Genomic DNA, 21,254 nt, shown 5'->3' with positions numbered 1-21,254 from the left:
GCTATGCTGAGAAATGGTGCATCTGATATTTCTCTGTCTCCTTGTCGTTATCCTTGGCCAAGGAAAAGTTGGCTAAGTAAACTGGAAACTGAAGTTAATATTGCAGTATGTTGATGTGCTCATGTAGCCACAAGTGACTGAGATGTCTTCTTACCACATGACATAATGGAAGTTCTCAAGAGAGACATCACTAGTAAGAAAGCTAAAGTCAAGTTTCTTAGGGGAATTTAAAACTGACAGTGATTTGGTTTGTGTCTTGTGAATATTGACAACAAGGAGTGCATGGATCTAACCAAATTTTGAAATTTTGAAATTTCCAAGTCAAAGCTTGTAAATATTTATTATCATGGGATGAAAATAAACAATACAATAAATAATGTAGAGCAAAAAATATTAATGACTGAAATATATTTTGAAATAATATATGTCCTCCAATTTCATCTTCAAATGCAGGTTGTATGTGTGGTATTTTGCCAAGTCTGTGCTTTGAACTCCCCATTGAAACACAGGTGCTATACTATATATTAGGCAGCCAATTTGATGTTTATTTATTTATTTATTTGTTTGTTTGTTTTTTTTGTTTATACAAGCACTTGGTACAGTCAGAAGCGCGGGAGGGTGAGAGAATTCACCAGAGCCAGAGCGGGGAGCAGAGCAGGCAGAAGGACCAAAGCACACTGCTGAGGGGAGCAGCGGGCGGCAGGAGAGGTCTGCGCGCCATGTGGGACCCTCCTCCGGTGGCCGGGGAGCAGCCGGGGATCGAACCGGCAACGCAGAGGCAGCTTCACAACCCAGCGCTCAACCGCTGTGCCACCAGGGAGGCCCCAATTTGTCCTCTTTGTACTGGATTTAACAGGGCAGTAAGCTGTATTCTTGACAATATAGATGATGTAGTGTGATCAAACGTATGATAGCTATTTTTAAAATATAAAATAAAAAATGATAATAAACTGAAAACAAAGGTCAGTAAACATTAGCTGTGAGTATATTTTTGACAGGAATGTTTACATTAATGACATGACTTCTGTCAAGATACTAGCCCAATATGATTCAATTAATCTTTGTTCAGCTTAGTTCCATAATGTGGATAAGGACACTGAGGCTTAGACTAATATCCCAAGTTAGTCAGCTAGTAGGTAATGGACATAATTCAAATTCAGGTGTGGGTGAAGCCAAAGTTCTTAAGAGTGACCCTGAGGGTGGTTAGAATACAAAAGAGTGATGATAGGAGAGACAGTGTGGGACAAAGAAATGCTGAAGGGAAAACAGGACATACATTCCTGACAACTTCCCATTGAACATGTTTCCATTCAAAAACAGAGAGATAGGAGGGCACCTTTCTCTTTTCACCCGTCTAGCTGCTTTGACTGACCTATTAATAACATTGAGAGATCAACAAGAGACAAAAAAAAAATTAATTTCACATATAGGAAGTGTCCCTAGGTAGGGGACCTAGAAAAATGACCAGACTTTTTGATTTTCTATCCTTCTTAGACAAAGAAGAATAGAAAAGAAAACAGTTAGGGCTTGCAGATTCACAAAGAAATAAATATGTCTGTTTCCATAGTTTGGGGGACTTTAAATTTCTTATCTCTGGTAATAAGGATACCTCCTACCCTCTGTTACTGAGAGGGCTCTTGATGTCACATGGTGGTTCATCTCTGCCTTCAGGACAAAAGAGGGTTACAGTGTCCTTTCTGTGCTGGCTGCTTTTTATGTATCTTTAGGTCAAAATAATCAATATGAGATGGCGACGTGATTTGTGGCAACCTGGAAACACTGAACCCATCTAGGGTAAAAGTAGGAGACACTGAATCTTAGGTTCTTACTTTATAGGGGAATGAACAAAATGATCCAACCAAAATGTTATCATTTACTAAAATTCTTCCCAAATACATATAGCGAAACAATTTTAGGATAGAAAATAAATTCATCCAAATTATTGGGTAGCTAGCTATGGCTTGAGTTCACATGGCTATGACAACAGAAAATTCTTATTTAAGCAAAACACTATTTTAGTTTCCTGTAGAAACTATAATATATAGGAAAGAGTAGCAAAAGAGATTGTTCTAGGGGTTCAATGCTAGCAAATAAAAGTGGTTTCTCCTCTATTTAGATACAAATTAGTAGTTCTTGCTCTCAAATACACACACAAAAAAGCTATTTTTGCACCATTAAAGCCAGTTCCTGCATGACAATTAACTGGATGAAAAATTTGTAGTAGAATCTTAAAGTTTACATGTATTCTCATGTCATTAGGGACCTAATAATTGAGGGATTCCAGGCATGATCATTTCCAGAGGACACCTTGGGAATAATTAGCAGATTATTGCCATTATGGATTCTTTTATTTCCCTCAAAACACATTGGTATTTATTTATTTTATTTTTTAAAATTTTACATTAACCTTTTACAATACATATTTTTTTAAACAATATTTGCTTCCCCCTACCCCCTCAGGTTGAGTCCCCATAGAATTTCCTTCCCCCTCACCAAAAAAAGAATTTCCTTCCAAAAGGCACTTTACACCATCACTATATTCCCTTGTGCTCCTCCCTCCCTCCCTCTGATCCCTCTCCCTCCTCCTGGCCTGCAATATGTATCTGATTTATAATTGTCTTTTTTGCTTTGTTGTGTTTTGTACTGTTATTATTATTTTTTACACTGATGTCTTATTTGGTTCCCCTATATTCCTGTTATAAGTGAAACCATATGATATTTTTCTTTGTCCTTTGGGCTTATTTCACCGAGCATAATTCCTTCTAGCTCAATCTATGTTGCTATGAATGGCATGAGTTTATCTTTTTAGATTGCTGAATAATATTCCATTGTGTATATATACCACATAGTCTAGATCCAGTCATCTATTTTTGGGAATTTGGGTTGTTTCCAGGTTTTACCTATTGTAAATAGTGCTACAATAAACATAGGTGTACAGGTGTTCTTTTGAATCACTGTTTTTGTGTCCTTTGGGTAGATCCCTAGTAGTGGAATTGCTGGATCATATGGTAGCTCCATTTTTAGTAGACTGAGGAACCTCCAGACAGCTTCCATAGTGGTTGGACCAGTTTGCACTCCCACCAGCAATGTAGGAGAGTTCCTTTTTCACTGTATCCTCCCCAACATTTGTTGTTGCTTGTTTTTTTTTTTTTTTTTTTTTTTTTGATATGTGCCATTCTTACTGGTGTTAGGTGGTAAGCTTCTGTACAGCAAAAGAGACATTAACCAAACAGAGAGACAGCCCACTGATTGGGGGGAAATCTTTGCACTCCATTCAACTGATAAGGGACTGATCACAAAAATACACAAAGAACTTATGAGGCTCAACAAAAACAAAATAAATAATCAGTCAAGAAATGGGCAGTAGAACTTAAAAGACATTTCTCCAAAGAGGAAATGTAAATGGCCAGAAGGCATATGAAAAAATGTTCAACATCCCTTATAATCAGGGAAATGCAAATCAACACAATGGTACTTATAATAGAAATTCTATTCCTGTTACTTGAAAAGCAGTTTTTACTATGACTAATATTTGAGTTGCTTGTAATGCCACTTGGACTCCTAGAAAGGACCCTTTTTAAACTATATATACACACACACACACATAAATACATATATATGTATATATAAATATATAACTATTGACATTTAAATTATTTCAAAATAATAATCTTGGAAGATCAAAAAAGTTACCTATTATTACAAATACTGAAAATTGATGTATCTTCCATGTCATAATACTTAAATTAGTTTGTGATTTGGTACAGTTTAATGACCAGGTCAGTGAAATGCAAGTTAACTCTAAGCAAAAGTAGAGGTTAGGCATTTTATCATGTTATGACCAGACCAGAAATTTAATATTTAAAGCAATTTACTATGATAATAAGGAAACAATTTGAAAACTATTTTAAAATTTGCTACATAAAAGTGATTTTCTAAATATGTTTTCAAAGCAAATTTTATTTAAAAATCCAATTATTTAGAATTCACCCACTAAAGGATGTACATTGGTTATCTTTTCTTCCATCTTGAGAGTGGAGAGTGAAAACCTAATGGTAAGTGAGTGAGCCATTAGTACCTGTGAGCAGAGGTCCAAGCCCCTATGATTACTGCAAAAAGTAACCATTTTCTCATGTAATCATGGCATAACTTTGTAGAACAACATTTGCAATCTCTGCCTAAATCCTGGGCCTTTGCACCATTTTTTTGTGATGAATCTAAATGCCCTTGGCATGGTATTGAGCAGAGAGAGAGGACAAGGTGGGATGAAGAGAAACTGTTAAGAGTAAGTTCACTGTATTCATTGTTCTAGAAAAGCACCATTGTTAGGCATATATTGATAAATTGAAATTTCAATCTTTGACATCAGATCAGCTGGTATATAGCAAGTATGAGAGTGGCTATTTGTTTTAGATCTGAGTTTATCAAGAAGACACTGCAGGTTATATTGCTTTGCTTCACCTGATTTTATATCATTTGACATCAGAAAATCACACAGGGTTTTGTAGGTAACTGATTGGCTATCTCCTATGAACTGCCCAGAAGAGGTCAAAACTGGAAATGTGTGGCACTTCCAACAAATGATAGGTGATATTTTGAACCAGCCTTAAGAAGTTATATTTTCCCAGCTAGCACTCTTTGATGCTGAAACTTGTTTGGTAATGAAGAAAGTTCAAACTGTTTCCTTACAGCCTCAGAACCTACTTACACCTGTCACACAGGAGAGGGCAGCAGAGACAATTTTATAATCATCCAATGAGTGAGCGTCTGCATCTGAAGACTCCCCTAATTTGTAGTGTTCTTGGAGGCCTTTGCCCCACCGCTTTCCCTCTGGTAACCTCAGTTCTGCAGATTCCAAGGGCTTGTTTTAGTTTGGTTTTGTCTATTCCTTTGTTTTGTGTCTCTGTATTACACATGTAATTGAAATTATCTGGTATTTATCTTTGTCTTTCTGACTTATTTCAGATGGAACAATCCCCTCCAGTTCTGTCCATGTGGCTGTGAATAGCAAGACTTCATGTTTTTCATACCTGAGTAGTATTCCACATGGATATGTACCACACCTTCTTTACAGTCATCCAGTGGTGCCACTTTGGTTGTTTCTTGGCCACATAAACAGTGCTATAATGAAAATTGGAGTACATATAGTTTTTTTTATTTATTGTTTTCTTTTTAACTCTTTGGTGTGGACTCCCTAGTGACCTAGGGTTTAAGTCTCAGTGCTATCACTGCAGTGGCTACCCCAGCAGCCTGAATTTGAACCCGGGCCAGGGAACTGACCCACATATGGTACAACAGACCTCTCTGGGCTTCCCTGCTGGTCCCCTCAGTAGTGCATTTCAGTAAAATATACTCCCCCACTCTGCCTCTGGTGAATCCTCTCGCTCCCTGCATCTCTGGCCTACACCTCAGTTCTTCTACACAAATATAAATTAATAAAATCTTAAAAAAAAAACCCTGTTTGTTTAGACAGATATCTAGAAGTAGAATTGCTGTTTCATATATGGTATATATATATTTTTTAATATTATAAGAAACCTCTGTACTGTTTTCCATAGAGACAGGACCCACAGGTCTGAGTTAAAGGTGTTATTGTGGTTTTCAATTATATTTTCCTGAGAAGTTACAATGAACATTTTTCACTGTCTGCTGGACATCTACATGTTTTCTTTGGGCTAGTGTCTATCTAGCTTTCCTGCCATTTTAGAATTGTTTATTTGATTTTATCTGTTGTTGAGTTGTAGGGGTTCTTCATAATTTTTGAACACATGGAGCAGTGACCTCTCCTGTCTCACCTGCTACTCCCCTCAGCAGTGTATTTCAGTAGATACACCTGTTATGCTCCCCACTCTGTCTCTGGTGAATCCTCTATCCTCTGCATCTCTGGCCTACACCTCAGATCTTGTATGCATAAATAAGGAAAAAATTAAAAATAAAAAAATAAAGATAAAACTCCTGTCTTTTTTGACAGTGTGGATGGAACTTGAGATTATTATGTTAAGTGAAATAAGTCAGAAAGTGAAAGATGGTTTCACTTGTAGAATATAAAAATCTAAAGGAAACAAACTGGCAAAACACAACAAAAATGACTTAGACTCTGAAAAACTTGTGACTCTTAGAGGGAAGGGGAGACTGGTGAGAGTTGAGTGGGGGTGTGAAACTATACTCCCCAAATTATATAGTTTTGTAAATGATTGGCAAAGATGACAAAGAGTCTATTTGGGCATTGAGAGGAGAGTGGGGAAAAAATATAAATTCCAAAAAAGCAAATATCTTATTATAGCACATCAACAATCCCCTTCTTTGAACATTTAACAACATATTGCTACAAACTTTGTTCATGATTTACAGAATCTACACTTCCCCAACTCTACCTGTAGTCCATATCATCACCTTCCCTCTACCTTCCAAATCAGTTATTCTATTTCCATATATATTCTCTTACTGATTATCTCATTTATTGAACGTTTTAATATTACAATTAAAGGGCCACTTTATCAGCATAAGATACGCATTAACACACTACTACTCCAAGTAACAGCTATATATGTGCATCTATGCACATACATATTTGTGTGTGTGTGATATAGCACATATCTGCTTATGTACATTTATTGAACATTATATCTTTACACACATATTTCTATAATCATGTTTATATAACATATACTAAATTATTTATGTTTATATATTACATTATATGTGTGTTTATACATTACCTGCATATCATTTATTATATCATATGTATATAAGCGTGTGCATGTATATACTTTTAAAAAAGAAAGAGAAGACAATATTATCTATCATTAACACTATACATACTCTTCCAACAAGGAATCTATAGCTATGATTGTACATTCATATTGAAAATATATTCGATTCTCACTATTCCTAAATCAAGCAGGTGATCACTCGCTCCCTATCAATTGACTTCAGAAATGGAAAGCAATATTCCCCTCAGAAGTTCACAAGTGCACACTCACACACACAAAGATGCACACACACACACAAGTAGGGTGTCTATGTATATGTGTCTTTTTTTTTTCTATTTCCAAAGGAAAAAATAATTCTTACCTCTGTAAAAGAGAAATATAAATCATAACAGAAACCAAGTTTATTTTGTTTAAAAGATGTTCACATTTTCCAAACTTTTTGTACTAGTTGCACACCTTCAGTATGTTTTCACACAGGTGATGGCAATAACTTTTTTTTGCCTGGTGACCACCAAGTGTTTTGACTATTTAGATTTCATTACTAAGATGTCTAATTTAGTAAGAAAATAATGTTTCCATTCACCCTTTTTAGTGTGTAGAAGGAACTTCATTTAGTGATAAAGAAACAAGAACCAAAAAATCACAGTGTCCCAAAAGCAGTTTTTCTTTGCCCTTTTCTGTAAAGAAAATTAGTTTAGAATTACTAATATGTCTATTTTATCTATCTTTTCTCTTTCCCTTTTTTTCTATTTAAGCACAATGGACAGTGAAAGGGAGAGGATTTCTCCAATTCCTGTAGAATTTTCCTGGAATTTGTTGTTAACATGTTTTTCTTTGTTTTTTAAATTCCACATCTAAAATCATTTCCATTGCATTTTTATAGCTGCCTATAGCTGTCTTATCTTAGAATCCTATTGATTCACTCTTTGCTTTGTTCTCAGTCAGGCTGATTCTTTTTTGTAGGTTTATTATTAGCAAGGTTTTTAACACTTAACCTAGCTCTTTACTTCCAGGCACAAAATTTTAATTCAAGGTTAAACCATGATCTTGGAGAAAGGACATGTCTTACAGAGACTGGTTGCTGCTTATGATGGATTCATTAGATAAACATGACATTTTTTAAATTATATAATATAGAAATAGCACATGCAACTGTTCTGAATTTATTTATCTACAATGAATACAGAGATAAATTGTCTTCTTTCCATATTATATATAATATTCCATAACATAATAAGTATGTACTAAAATGTAAGATTTCAGTAAAACAAATTAATAGAATGACTTCCTTGGAGATTTCTACAAATAATATTGATGATAATATATGTATCAATCAGTTCTAATATATGTGTTAATATGTTTTACTAGGTATAAGTGTGAAATCCTTGTTTTAGTAGGTGATGCTTACTTTTATAAAATTTATCTCCTTTCCTATCCATTCTATCATTCTTGAAAATGTATTTAAAAAATACTTGTGAATATTCCCATGAATTTTACTAATCCTTTCTTAATTATGCATGAATTTTAATTATTATTTATCAAGTCAATGAGTTGAAATTTATAGAAATATTTAATCTGATATACTCTTAAATAATATTTAATATTCACAGGTAGTATTGTTCCAACATTACTTAAAAATCAACAGTCCCCAAAGACGCTAATATTCCAAGAAATATTTTTTTTGGGAGAATCATTACTAGAACAAAATTTATATAAAGTTTTAGTTAATATTTATTACCAACCTGATTTAAAAATGACTATACAGCTCTATAGAAAGGAATACTATACTTTCAAATAAGTGATAAAATAGAGTTTACATTATGATTTGAGTGCATTGCATCAATCCTTATCAAAAGTTATTAAGTGGAGACATTTCACTAAGATAGTATACAATTTTCGATAGAATAATTTGCTATATGTTGACACACTCACAACTTGTGTAACTGGATATAAAAATGTCTTTCGAGGTTACAACTGATTTTTAATTGCAAATAATTACCACTGTTTAGACCAATGTGTTGAGTTTGAGATAATTTTGTTTAAATTTTTTTTTGCAAATATATATGAATTCAACTCCTATAACATTTTATTGAAATAAATTATTTACATAGCAGTTTTCTCAGTGCCATTATGACATCCTTATTCCTGAGACTGTATATCAAGGGATTGAACATGGGAGTCAGTATGGTATAGAAAAGTGAGAGCAGTTTGTCAGTTCCAGCAGAGTGATTGGACTTTGGCCTTAAGTAAGTTATAGTAGCAGATCCAAAGAATAAAACCACAACTATGAGATGTGAAGAACAGGTGGAGAAGGCTTTGGCCCGACTTGTGGCTGATGGCAATTTCAGGATGGTGGAGACAATTTTGCCATAAGAGACAAGGATCAGCAGAAATGGAACTGTGACAAACAATACAGCAACTATGTAAACCATCATCTGATTCACACGGGTGTCCCCACAGGCCAGTTTGAGTATTGGGGGGATGTCACAGAAGAAGTGGTTGATGCGGTTAGAATTACAAAAGGGTAGAGAGAAAATCTGGTAAGTCTGTCCTATTTGGACTGGAATCCCACTGACCCAGGAGCCGGCCACCAGCTGGACACAGAACTTGTGGTTCATGACCAGAGGGTAGTGCAGTGGTTTACAGATGGCCACGTAGCGGTCATAGGCCATCACGGCCAGCAGGAAGCACTCGGTGGCCCCCAGTACAAGAAAACAACACATTTGTGTAGCACAGGCAACTAAAGAAATCGTTCTCCTCTGGCTCCAGAGATTTGTAAGCATTCTGGGGAGTGTAGCTGATACATAGCAGATTTCCAAGAAAGAAAAATTACCAAGGAAAATATACATGGGGGTCTGGAGAGTAGGGTCCACTTTTGTTATCAGAAATATGGTACTATTGCCCAACAAGATAATAATATATATGGCTAAGAACAATGTAAATAAAAACCACTGGAGATGGGGAACCTCCACAAAGTCCAAGAGAACAAATTCCATCAATCTAGTTAGATTTTCTTCAGGAGGTTTTTCTTCTTTCATCTGCAGAAGGAGAAATTTAGTGTGTGATTTTCACTTTGCCTTCATGGATCAGCATCTCTTCCCTATATTGATTCAGGACATGTGATTGGCTTTTAGCATCATTGCAATTTCTTTCACTTTAAGATTGCTACTATTTATATCATTCTCATTTTGTTTTCAGTTTAGATTCAACTATCACTGTACACTGTGCTTGTACACCTAATACAAGGTTGAATATCTGATTCGGAAATAAGTGAAGCAGTACACACTTTTGGAATGAAATCCCACTTTTAAAAGGAAGAAAAGAATAAATATACAAAATAATAAAATTCCAATCTTTTTGTATCATTTTTATGGATGACACATTCATGAATTATATAATATATATTCATATATAAAATTATATATATTTCTAGTTATGCACCCCATATTTTACTGAAAAATCATAAGTGTATAACATGAAATATGTAATATGTAAGATTGGGGTTTTCCTCAAGAGGATAACAAAAAGAAAGGCAGAGATTTATTCTGTGTACTCTAAAAAAATCATTTATGCAATTTTCTTTTCTGTAAATGTTTCAGTTCTTTTTAATAATGCAAAATAATGTTCTAGTAGCTTTATTTGAAATTCAAGCCTATATTCCCTCAATAAGCCCAAATGATGAAGGGAATGTATAACAATATTCTAATTTAGCTGATATGGGAAGTTCCCTAACCTTCAGCTATATTTTTACATTTGATATAAATTAATAAACTAGCCCTTGAAATTCAGAAAAGAATATTCAACTTAAAACTTTCTTTTATTATTTTCCAAAGTCATTCACTTTCACTTACAATGTTTTCCTTAACATTAATGTTATTTAGAGTCTCAAAGGATGAACTTTATTTCATGGATTACTTTACTTCAGAACTCTTATTACAATGTCAAGCTAAACACACAAATATAACACTAATTTATTACAATTCCCTGGCTCAGAATGAAGATTTCCTATGATTTATTATCTATACCTTGAGAATTGCTTCAATTATTGTAGTTTGCATTATTTCAAGGCAATTTAATAGCATCATTAACATTCATTCACTGTAAATTATATTTAATGGAACCAGAAAATGTATTAAAAATCACACATTTGCTACTATATTAAACAATAATTTTAATTTAGAAGTCATATAAGTTAAAGTTTAGTGTTAATATAAAATATTTCATATTTACCTTTCTTATTTGATATGATGTTAATTTTTTTTCTCAGTATAAGAACTTAAATATTTAAATTACTGTAGGTGAAACCACTTGTTTTATCAAGGATATCAAGTGACCTCTCTGAACATAAAGTGCTCTTTAAATATAAACAGTTACCAAGGCCCCAGGGATCTTTTCCACCTGACACATGTAAATTTCTCATGACATTTCTAAAATCATCTCCTTGGCACTTTCTGACTTGTTATATTTTATTTTTCTGAGAAAGCTCTCATTGTTATCTCTCTCACTTAGTGAAACTTAATTTTGATATTGCCATCTATTCTTCTTTCTGTTAAACTTTATGACGCTTCAAAAATATGTTTTTTGTAATTTATCCAAATATTATAATGTTGTAGTGAAGACTGGCTTGTTATTACCCAGTGCCTTTTTTTTTAACCAGAAATGGAAGGATTTCCTATTTGTTTTAAATGTGTTTTAAATAATGAAAATTATATGTCAGTTGGCTTTTACTATGTCCATTTTTCATAGAAACTTCGATTTATTTCTCAAACAGTTCAGTAGTATTACCAGTTTGAATCATATTTTTGTTGTTGATTATTAATTTTTGAAGTGAAGGACAACTTGTTTTTCTGAATTAGTTTCAGGAAAGAACAGAAGCATGTATAAAAGTAATAGACAATCTTATTTAAATTTTAATTTGTTTTTTGATAATGACTAATGATGGTGAGCATCTTTCAGTGAGGTCTGTATCTCCTCTGTTGAAATATTTTTTCAGGTTATATGTATATTTGTTGGATCGTTTCTTTTCTTATGATTGAGTTTTGTGTATTTAAGTTTTGGATGTGCTTAGAAAATTATATATTTACTTTATTGGATATACAATTTGAAAGTATTTCCCACTTTGGCTTTTATTTTAAATCTATAAATAATGTTAATCTAAAAGAAAAATATTTTAATTTTGATGCAGTCCCATTTAAAGATATTATTATGTATTGCACACTTGGTAACACATATAAAATGTGTTGCCTAATTTCAGGTCACAAATATTTTCCTCTTTTTTTCCTGATAGTTCTATCATTTGATATTCTACACACAAATTTATTACCCAATTTTATTCATTTTTATAAGCCATGGATTTTAGGATTTGGTGTTTAAATATTTAGTAGACTTTCTTTCACTTATGAAATATGGCAACATTATCATGATTTTTTTGAGTATTTGAAAAAAAGATTGAAGTAGAGTCACACATCAATACTGATATAAGTGTTCATAATCATAAATTTTTGAACATTTGTTTTTTTGGAAACTATTTCAAATAATGGCAAGGGGGGGTCATATTATCTGTAAGCCATTTTACAAGTGAACTCTTCAAACTGAAGAATGAATACCGCTTTCTAATATCAAAATTACATAGAAACATCAACAAAGTGGATGGAAAGATATTTTTTAAATGTAAAAGTGTGTGCACACGTAGCTTTTAAATGATCAAATAACTGCTGTGGAAAATCTTACCACTAACAATCACATCTAGAGAACATGAAGCTTTTTTCTAGGAAACCGTCGTGGGTCTTTCCAAGGCCTTTCTACTATGCCCCCATTGCTATGAGAACTACATGAAATTGACTACTAATGAATTATTTTACATCCATGGCTGCCTCCACAGCTATGGGGTGTTAAACACATGCAAAGCAAAGCAAAGCACTCTTGACACTCAAAGTGCTCAGTCACACCAGTTTTCTTAAAAGTACCAGACCAGCAACTTTGTAAATCATTTCCTAACTCAAAAAGATTTCTGCACCAGTTGAAAGATACTAACAAGAAATAAGTCAGCACCAAATATTGTCAGCAAGACATGGTGATATTTTCTCCCTTAGAACTGTATTCAAGCACATACAGCAAACTATGCATGTATATAGTTCACATAGGAGTATTTCTGAAGTTACGGTGTTGATAGCCTGGGACTTTTGAAATGATGGCAGCAGAGAGTTCCTAGCCTCTCCTCCCCTCCCCTGACCTCCCCTCCCATCTCTCCCCCTCCCTCCTCTTTGATTTCATAGCTATGACTTCTGCAAACTTCCAGGAATGAAAGGAGGTGAAAATAAGACACAGGTTTTTGTAAAAGTACAAAGAGTAATTTGATTTCAAGTTCATAATGACATAATCATTAATTGATATTTTCTTTGAATATTACCAAAAATTAAGTCTACATACTTAGGTGAGGAAAGATTTGTGTAGCGTAGCAAATTTTAAAAAATCTAATCATATAACAACAGTGCAAAGAAAATAATACTAATGTGGAAGCAAGTAGGTTTTCTTGCTCAGATAGTTAATACTGTAGAAAGTCCCAGTTAGATATTGTAAACAATCTCTTAATATGAGCTGCTGATTCAAGAATCTAGAGTTGGGAGGGGGCAGTCATTAATGATAATATCAGTTCAAACATTTAATGATGCCAAACACTTTAGAGAGGGTTAAAGGCATGAAAGATTTGTTATATTGCTCTTTTTTTAGTAGTGATGTGGATTTTAGTGTAATTCTGAAAATAAGTTCCAATATTTCCTTCTCTTGAAAACTCACAGGTGTTGGAATATTTTTAGCTATGAAATGGTATGGGAGTAACTGTTTGTAAATAAGAAGAAATATTTATAAATGTAATAAATTAAAATTCAATTATACTTATAATTTAATTTAAAATATCAAAGTATTTAATAGAAACTTATTCAATAATATGAAAATAAATTATTACCTAAAATGAAATATAAATGATAAATAAGAAGAAATAATTCAAAGCATATTACTTTGGAACCAGATTTCTACAGAGAGCAGAGAAATACATGCATAGTAAAGTGTGGGTGCATGCTCTCTGTATATCATGTGCTTCATTAGAAACTTATCAAGAAGAAAACTGGGTGAAGGTAAGCTGCTGTTATGATGAGTGAAATTCACATAGATTCATTGCATGTTAAACAAATACGCCACATTGTTTACTGATCCTCAGAATCCCTGGATTTTGCCAGGGCAGCGATCTGTTATAGGTCATAGCAATATTTATTTATTCATTCACACAGTCAGTTACTCACTCAACAAACATTCATGTTAAACTGTTCTTGGTCATTGTTTGTGGCAGAATTCCAAAATGCTACCAAATAATACAGCAAATATTTTTAAAATATTTATGTAAATATCTTATAACCATTTGTACAATTTTTGTCAAAATTTTTAGCAGATTAAATTCATTTGGTTTTTAGTTTTTATATGGGATCTCTCATGCATATTATTTTTTTTTTTACAGAAACAATCTATTCTATGGGTATGGAACATTGAAGATAGATCAATTTGCCTTGTATAGATCCTTGCACAGCAAGTGTAGGCTACTATTTAGAAGTGTCTGAAAGAACAACACAAATTGACATGATGAACTTAAAAGGAAATGTGGGGAGTGTGATGTTTTGCTGAAAACTGGCAAAACAGACACTACATTTACAATTAAACTCATTGCATTATTTTTTAGAGAATAATTTTCTCAGTGCTGCGATTACATCCTTGTTCCGAAGGCTGTACATGAAGGGATTAAACATGGGAGTCACAATGGTGTAGTAAAGTGAGAGAAGTTTGTCAGTTCCAGCAGAGTGATTGGACTTTGGCCTTAAGTAAGTTATAGTAGCAGATCCAAAGAATAAAACCACAACTATGAGATGCGAAGAGCAGGTGGAAAAGGCTTTGGCCCTTCCGCTGGCTGTTGGCAGCTTCAGAACCGTGGAAATGATTTTGCTGTAAGAGGCAAGTATCAGCATAAATGGGACTGCAATAATCACCAAAGTTGCTACATAGATGGATATCTCATTTACAAAAGTGTCCCCGCAGGCCAGTTTGAGAATGGGGGGAATGTCACAGAAGAAGTGGTTAATTTGGTTAGAATTACAGAAATGCAGAGAGAATATCAGGCTTGTTTGTCCTATCTGGATTGGGATTCCGGTGACCCAGGCACCAATAGCCAACTGGACACACATCTTGTGGTTCATGACCAGAGGGTAGTGCAGAGGGTTACAAATGGCCACATAGCGGTCATAGGACATCACGGCCAGCAGGAAACACTCAGTAGTTCCCAGTGTAAGGAAAAAGTACATTTGAGTGGCACATTCCAGCCTAGAAATGCTTCTTTCCTGAGTCCACAGGTTCTTCAGAATCCTAGGAAGGGTGACTGACACATAACAGATTTCCAATGAGGAAAAGTTTGCTAGGAAAAAATACATGGGTTTCTGCAATGCAGAATCAATCCTGGTTACTATAATGATGAGGCTATTTCCTATTAAGATAATCATATAAATGATGGCAAACATCCCAAATAGTAACCCTTGGAGGTTTGGAAGGTCAGAAAATCCCATGAGTACAAATTGTGTCACAGAGGAAACATTGTCCTCTGATTTCATCTTGTCGTAGGACATCTGTAGAAATGGCATAGTAATAATATGTACAAATAGGTTACTTTCTGTAGATTTGTTCTTTTATGTAACAACTAAGGATAACATAACATCAATGTGTTTTTTTTTTCCCTGCTATGGGTCATCATATTTCTTTGTTTTGCTATTCATCTAAACACTCAAAACATTTTTAGTGAGCTTAGGTCCAACTGTAATATTCCATCGTTTAAAATTATTTACCAGTGGTTTAAAATACTAAAATATTTGCATCCTTCTAGTTGACACAGTTTTCTTAACCTCCCAATCAGTCTATTAATATCAATTCAAAACAAATTTTATTAAGCATTCCATTAATTTGTATATCATCTCAAACGATTTTTAGAAATACATAGTTAATTTTAAAAGTGTTGCTTTTCCTGTGACATTTCCAAAGTCTTGTTTATCTTTGACATTCTGCATAAGCTGTTTTATTATAAAAAATATTTAATGATCATTAAATATTGTGGTGGTTTATATAACCCTTAAAACTTTACTTTTCAATGTAAGGTCCATGAAACCAGCAGTCATAGCATTTATTCAGAGTTTGCTTTGGAGATAAACAAAACTATAAAACAATCTTTCTGTTTCATCAAAACTCAAAAGCAAAGAGGCAAGTTCATCAATATTTATGTTCAGGAAAGCATTTCTAATACATGCATTTTCATACACCATGAAAAGAGACATCCACAACCACTAAGCTTTGATAATGTCTGGAGTTACACACATCCACACCTGTTGACCCCATTCTGCAGACCTCATTGATTCCAGTCATTATTTGCACATGTGCTGTGTGTGCTCATCCACACAGTATGTCCTGTATGATGGCCAAACTTTCTTGAAACAACGAAAAGTGAGTCACTTTATTTCTTTCTTTGCAATAGTCCCACTATGGAAGCTATGGTTCCTACCCAAAAGTTGGACCATCCATCCTCTTCCAGCCTGGTGTCAATTAAAAAATTACAACTCTCTCTCAACTCTCTCTCTCACTCTCTCTCTTCTCTCTCTCTTTCCCAGTCTCGTTTCTAAGAAATTTATTCTTTTCTTCCTGAACATTTTCTGTGAATGACAATAGGACGATTAAATGATAATTAATTTTAACATCTACAACATTTCAGTCTACATATTAAAATACTACAGATCCTTAAATGATGCCTCATAATTACAGAATTCTTATAATAGAAGCTTGATTGTAGGAACTGTAAAAATGCTCTGAGTCTCCAGAACTATCAGAAACTAGTGACTAAGTCGAGATTACTAAAATATGATTTTAAGTATAAAAGACAATATAGCCATACTTTTTTTTTATTTTTAACTGCACCATTTTACACATGTTTAATCATGTTTTATTCACCTGCTTAATTCAATCTAGAGATTGCTTTTGGATAATGATTAAAGTTTTTTGCTGAATGTATCACTACATCATTCAGACTTAAGTGCCCCATACATCTTCCTTTAATATGCTAACTACTGTCCCCCAAAACTTATATTTCTTTATTCTCTTTATGATCTCTGTGAAAAGTCTCTACTCTTCTCCCATTGCCTTTCTCCATTTTCCCTACTCTTTAAGTAGGATATACATTGGAAATACAAACTGAAACTGAGGTCCAAAAGAAGTATAAGAGAGCAACAAAATATAGAACTAACATCAAGAATATGTAGTGTTCTAATCTAAAGACATTTTTCATGACTCAACTATTTATTTGTAAAATGGAACAACCGTTTTATGAAGTCAATAGAATTCTCAATGCAAAATCATTTGAAAAGTGAAAAATGTTATTCTTTCCAAATCCTATCCAAAGTATGTGGTTTTCTTCTGAACGAAATCTCACCAAGAATGACTATAATCTTTATTGATTGGCTGATTGATTTTACTACAAGGTACTATGCATTTTCATCTTTGAAATGGTAATGAGAGTCAGAAAATTACATAGACTAAGTGTTTTCAAGGTTAAAAAAAGCAACAATGTTAAGGAGTCTTATAAAAGAAACATATACTTGCCCAATACAGATATTTCTGTAAATGACAGTTGTTGCTGGTTCTATAAACATAGACTTAAGTATTTGTATGAAATAAATTTCATATTGACAAAAATAATTCAATTATTACCTGACAATTACCTATTTGGGTAGAGGTTTAGTATAATGCTTACCTTTGTTACTGAGTTAAAGATACAAAATGAGAAAAAGAGGTTTACTTTGAGGCTGGACAATTTACTTTTATTTAAACAGAGATTACAAACTTGTATATGGGTCCTATTGTCATAGAAAATCCTGCTCTTTAAATAACTATTATACATTACTCTGGGGATCAGCTCCTCTCCCAGGTCACTTTCTAATTGAACAAAACCTTCTTGCCTGCCACTCAAGGACTTGAACACAACCCAAATCTGTCTGATCTTACCATGAAATTATGAACCAATAGCACTTTTTTTTTTAATCATTAGAAATTTCAGTATAAAAAGCCACCACCTTTGGGCATTTCCCCTCCCCTTGTGCTTGTTGAGCTTGAGTACCTGAACCCCCAGGGCTCCAGGGGTATTCACTTGGGCCACAGCGTCCCTGTCTCTGCTACCCAAACACTGCCTTGGGTCAGTCCTCCCCAGGCTGCTTCAAACAGCAAAAGCAGTGATAAATGAATGGTAAATAATGTCAGGAAAGTTGTTCCACCAATTGTGTTTAGGGAATGAATACTAAAACCATACATGTAGCTAAATATCACCAACTAACTATTAGACTGATAAAAAAAAAAAAAACAAAAACAAACATAAAAAGATAAAACCATTGCCAGCCACTGATATTCCTCAAGTGGGAATTCTTGAAGCAGCTAGAACACACAGGCATGGGGAAGGAATACTAAATGGGAGACCACTCTGGAGAAGGAGCTGGCAGTTCTTCATGAAGTACATTATAAACTTGCCATTCACATTTATCCAGCTGTCCTGAGCCTGGTGTTTTTCCATTTTACAGAAATGAAAACTTGTATTTACAAAAATACCTATAAACGAAAATTCAGAAAGTTTATGTATATAGTAGAGAAACACTGGAAACAACTCTAATGTCCTTCATGCAGGATGTGGGTGCACAAACTTCTCAGACATGGTGATTGTTCACTTCTCAGGAACAAGAGTGAGAGAAGGTACTGGCACCTCACAACTTGGACATCTCCCAATACTTCCTGCCCACTGAAAAGCCAACCAGAGCCAAAGTCTTTGGAATCATACTCCAAGGAGACAACATTCTGGAAAAGGGTGAAGTGCATGTGCAAAGCCTGGTTATCTGCTGATGGGGTTATGGGAGTTGTCAACAATAAAGACTCAACAGGTGAGAATTCTGGAGAAGGCTGGGAAGCTACTGTTTCTTCACTGTGTTTGTAGTTATATGACTGTATTGATAGGTCAAATTCCAGAGACTTGCACCAGAAGAGTGCATTTTACTTTCTTTGCAATTTTAAACTTTTAGTGTGTGAATTTAAGAATACATTTTAAAATACTGTCCATGAACAAAGGCATTACTATAAGTCTGTATGTGTCCCTTCCTTTCATCCAATTTAAAAAACATATTTTGTCCACTGTGAACTCTACTTCAAAGTTCATCTTGCATTTTTTTTTGCAGTAATGTAGATTTGCATAGTTGCTTTTATTTTCTCGTGTAAAATACATGAGAAGTACTTACCATGATAGATAAAATACTTATCATGATAGATATGTCCAGAGGGTAAATTCGGAGGCAGCCTCATGATGAATGAACACATTAGAAAGACAAAGTGTAGAGAGAGAAATAAATCAAGAAAACACAAAGATCCTAGACTTCTGGTAAAGGTATAAATGTAGACATAATATGACATTTAATTTGCATAAGTTCATAATGACATAAATTTTAGTTAATATTTTCTCTGGATATTGCAAAGATTTAAGATTACATATTCCCTTTTAAGATGAGGAAATATTTGAGGAGCACAGTTTTAAAAATCTAAACATATTGCAATAGTGAAAAGAAAATAATACTTTTATGCAAGGAAGTCAGATCTCTTGCTTAGATAGTGAATACTGTAGAAAGTCCCATCTCTGAATAACAGTACTATATTTTCTCTATGAATTTAGATATCAAATGTAACAAAGTCTAAAATGGACAAAGCTTCATGTTTTGTTGCTTTAAACTTTTCCAATGCTTTTTCATGCTGGAGTGATATCTGAATCTTACAAGAATCCTGGGGCCTCAGAGGAAATGGTGTATTTTTACCATTCACTAATTGCAAAACATAAAGAATAAGATTCCAAAACAGGTACGAACTGGAGTTGCTTCTATTAAGCCCAATTTTATCAAGCTGAATCTCATATTTGGCTCTCTCAGAAAGTCAGTCGTAAATCATTCAATCAGATATTAAGTAATGTGGCTGACAAATGCCTGCCATCCTCCACAAAGAAAGCAACATGTAAAACCAATTTGATTTTTGTCTAGTATTACTTCCTTGTTCCTGCTCTTACAAATCAAATCTCTTGCCTTGTATAACTCTTCAAATAATAGTGACCGCACCATCATATCATCATCATGGTCATCAAGTTCTTCATCAGAGGGCATGTATTAAGTTCATAGAACATAAAAGTTGAAAAGAGGGGGATATACACATATATACTCCCATGAATAAAATGTATAAGTAATCATCACATAATATGTAATGTTAGATGTTGGAGGGTTTGGAGGGTTTAGTGGGTTTGTGAAGTAAAACATAGCTATGTATAGGACAGCAATAAGATAACCTGCATTGGTATAATTATAAGTAACACCCAGGATATTAGAATTTCAAAACAACTGCTAACAGCAGATTTCAGAAATAGATGAAACAATCTCTTATATGAGTTGCTGATTTAAGAATCTGAAGTTGGGCGGGAGGCAGTGTTTCTGTGATAGTTACAAGTTATATTTGAACAATGTTTATCAGTTCAAAGGTTTAATAATGCTAAACCCTTTAGAAAGGGCTAAATGCATGAAAGACTAGTTTAATTACATTTTTTTAAGATTATGTGGATTGAAGGTAATTCTGAAAATGATTTTCAATATTTTCTTTCGTTTAAAACTCACAGGTGATGGATTATTTTAACCATGAATTAGTACATGATCAACCATTTAGAGTGTCATTGAGAAAAGATGAAATGATTCCATGAAAATTATGATGGAGGTGGAATTTCTATATAGAACATGGAAATACATGCAGAGTGAACCGGCTGACTTGGGTAGTTGCTCTCTGTATATCATGTGCTTTGTCAGAATGTTACTAGGGTGAAAACTGGGTAAACTGATTAGAGATAGTCCATATGATAGATAGCATGTTAAATAAATATGTTCTATAGTTTATTGATGCTCTAAAGTCTCTAGATTTTTCAGAAATATCTAGGGTTTGCTAGGAATCTGTCATAGGTCATAGCAACATTTATTTATGCATTCATACAGTCAATTACTCACTCCATGAACATTCCTATTAAACTGTTCTTGGTCAGAACCTGTATGAAAGAATCCAAACGTGTTAAAAAAAATCATGAAGATATTCCAAATATATAGATAAATAATCTTTCATTCTTCTGTATATTTTTCAAAATTTTTACCAGATTGAATTCTATTTTTATTATGTTTACTTTTTTATATAAACTATGTGATGTATACTATTTTATTCATAAAGGAGGATAGTCTGTAGGTATGAGTCATTGAAAATAGATTCATTTATCTGGTGTCAAAGCATAGTAAATAGACTAATATTTAAAAGAGTCTGAAAGTACATCATAAGCATAAGTGATTAACTTCATAAAGGGTAATATGCAGAGTGTGATGTTTCTATGATAACTGTTTGGCAAGTAGAAAAAACACCACA

General features: G+C 33.7%; 2 protein-coding genes across 2 annotated transcripts; both read right to left on the bottom strand.

The window, feature by feature from the left end:
• Positions 1-8,812: 8,812 nt before the first annotated feature.
• LOC311171785 (olfactory receptor 10AG1-like) lies at positions 8,813-9,765 on the bottom strand (the record flags this gene model as incomplete). The annotated part of the gene is made up of 1 exon (XM_084234841.1): positions 8,813-9,765. Exon 1 carries the CDS (start codon positions 9,749-9,751, stop codon positions 8,813-8,815), a length of 939 nt encoding a protein of 312 aa, XP_084090967.1. The 5' UTR covers positions 9,752-9,765.
• Positions 9,766-14,431: 4,666 nt separating this feature from the next.
• On the bottom strand, positions 14,432-15,376 carry LOC311170769 (olfactory receptor 10AG1-like; the record flags this gene model as incomplete). The annotated part of the gene is made up of 1 exon (XM_084233195.1): positions 14,432-15,376. The coding sequence occupies one exon, from the start codon at positions 15,374-15,376 to the stop codon at positions 14,432-14,434; it is 945 nt and encodes a 314-aa protein (XP_084089321.1).
• Between the last annotated feature and the right edge of the window lie 5,878 nt (positions 15,377-21,254).

This window comes from Talpa europaea, assembly GCF_964194135.1.
Source record: "Talpa europaea genome assembly, chromosome: 1".
In the NCBI taxonomy this organism is placed as follows: Eukaryota; Metazoa; Chordata; class Mammalia; order Eulipotyphla; family Talpidae; genus Talpa; species Talpa europaea.
Note: the sequence above shows the minus strand (reverse complement) of the source record. Positions and strands in the feature narration are given on the sequence as shown.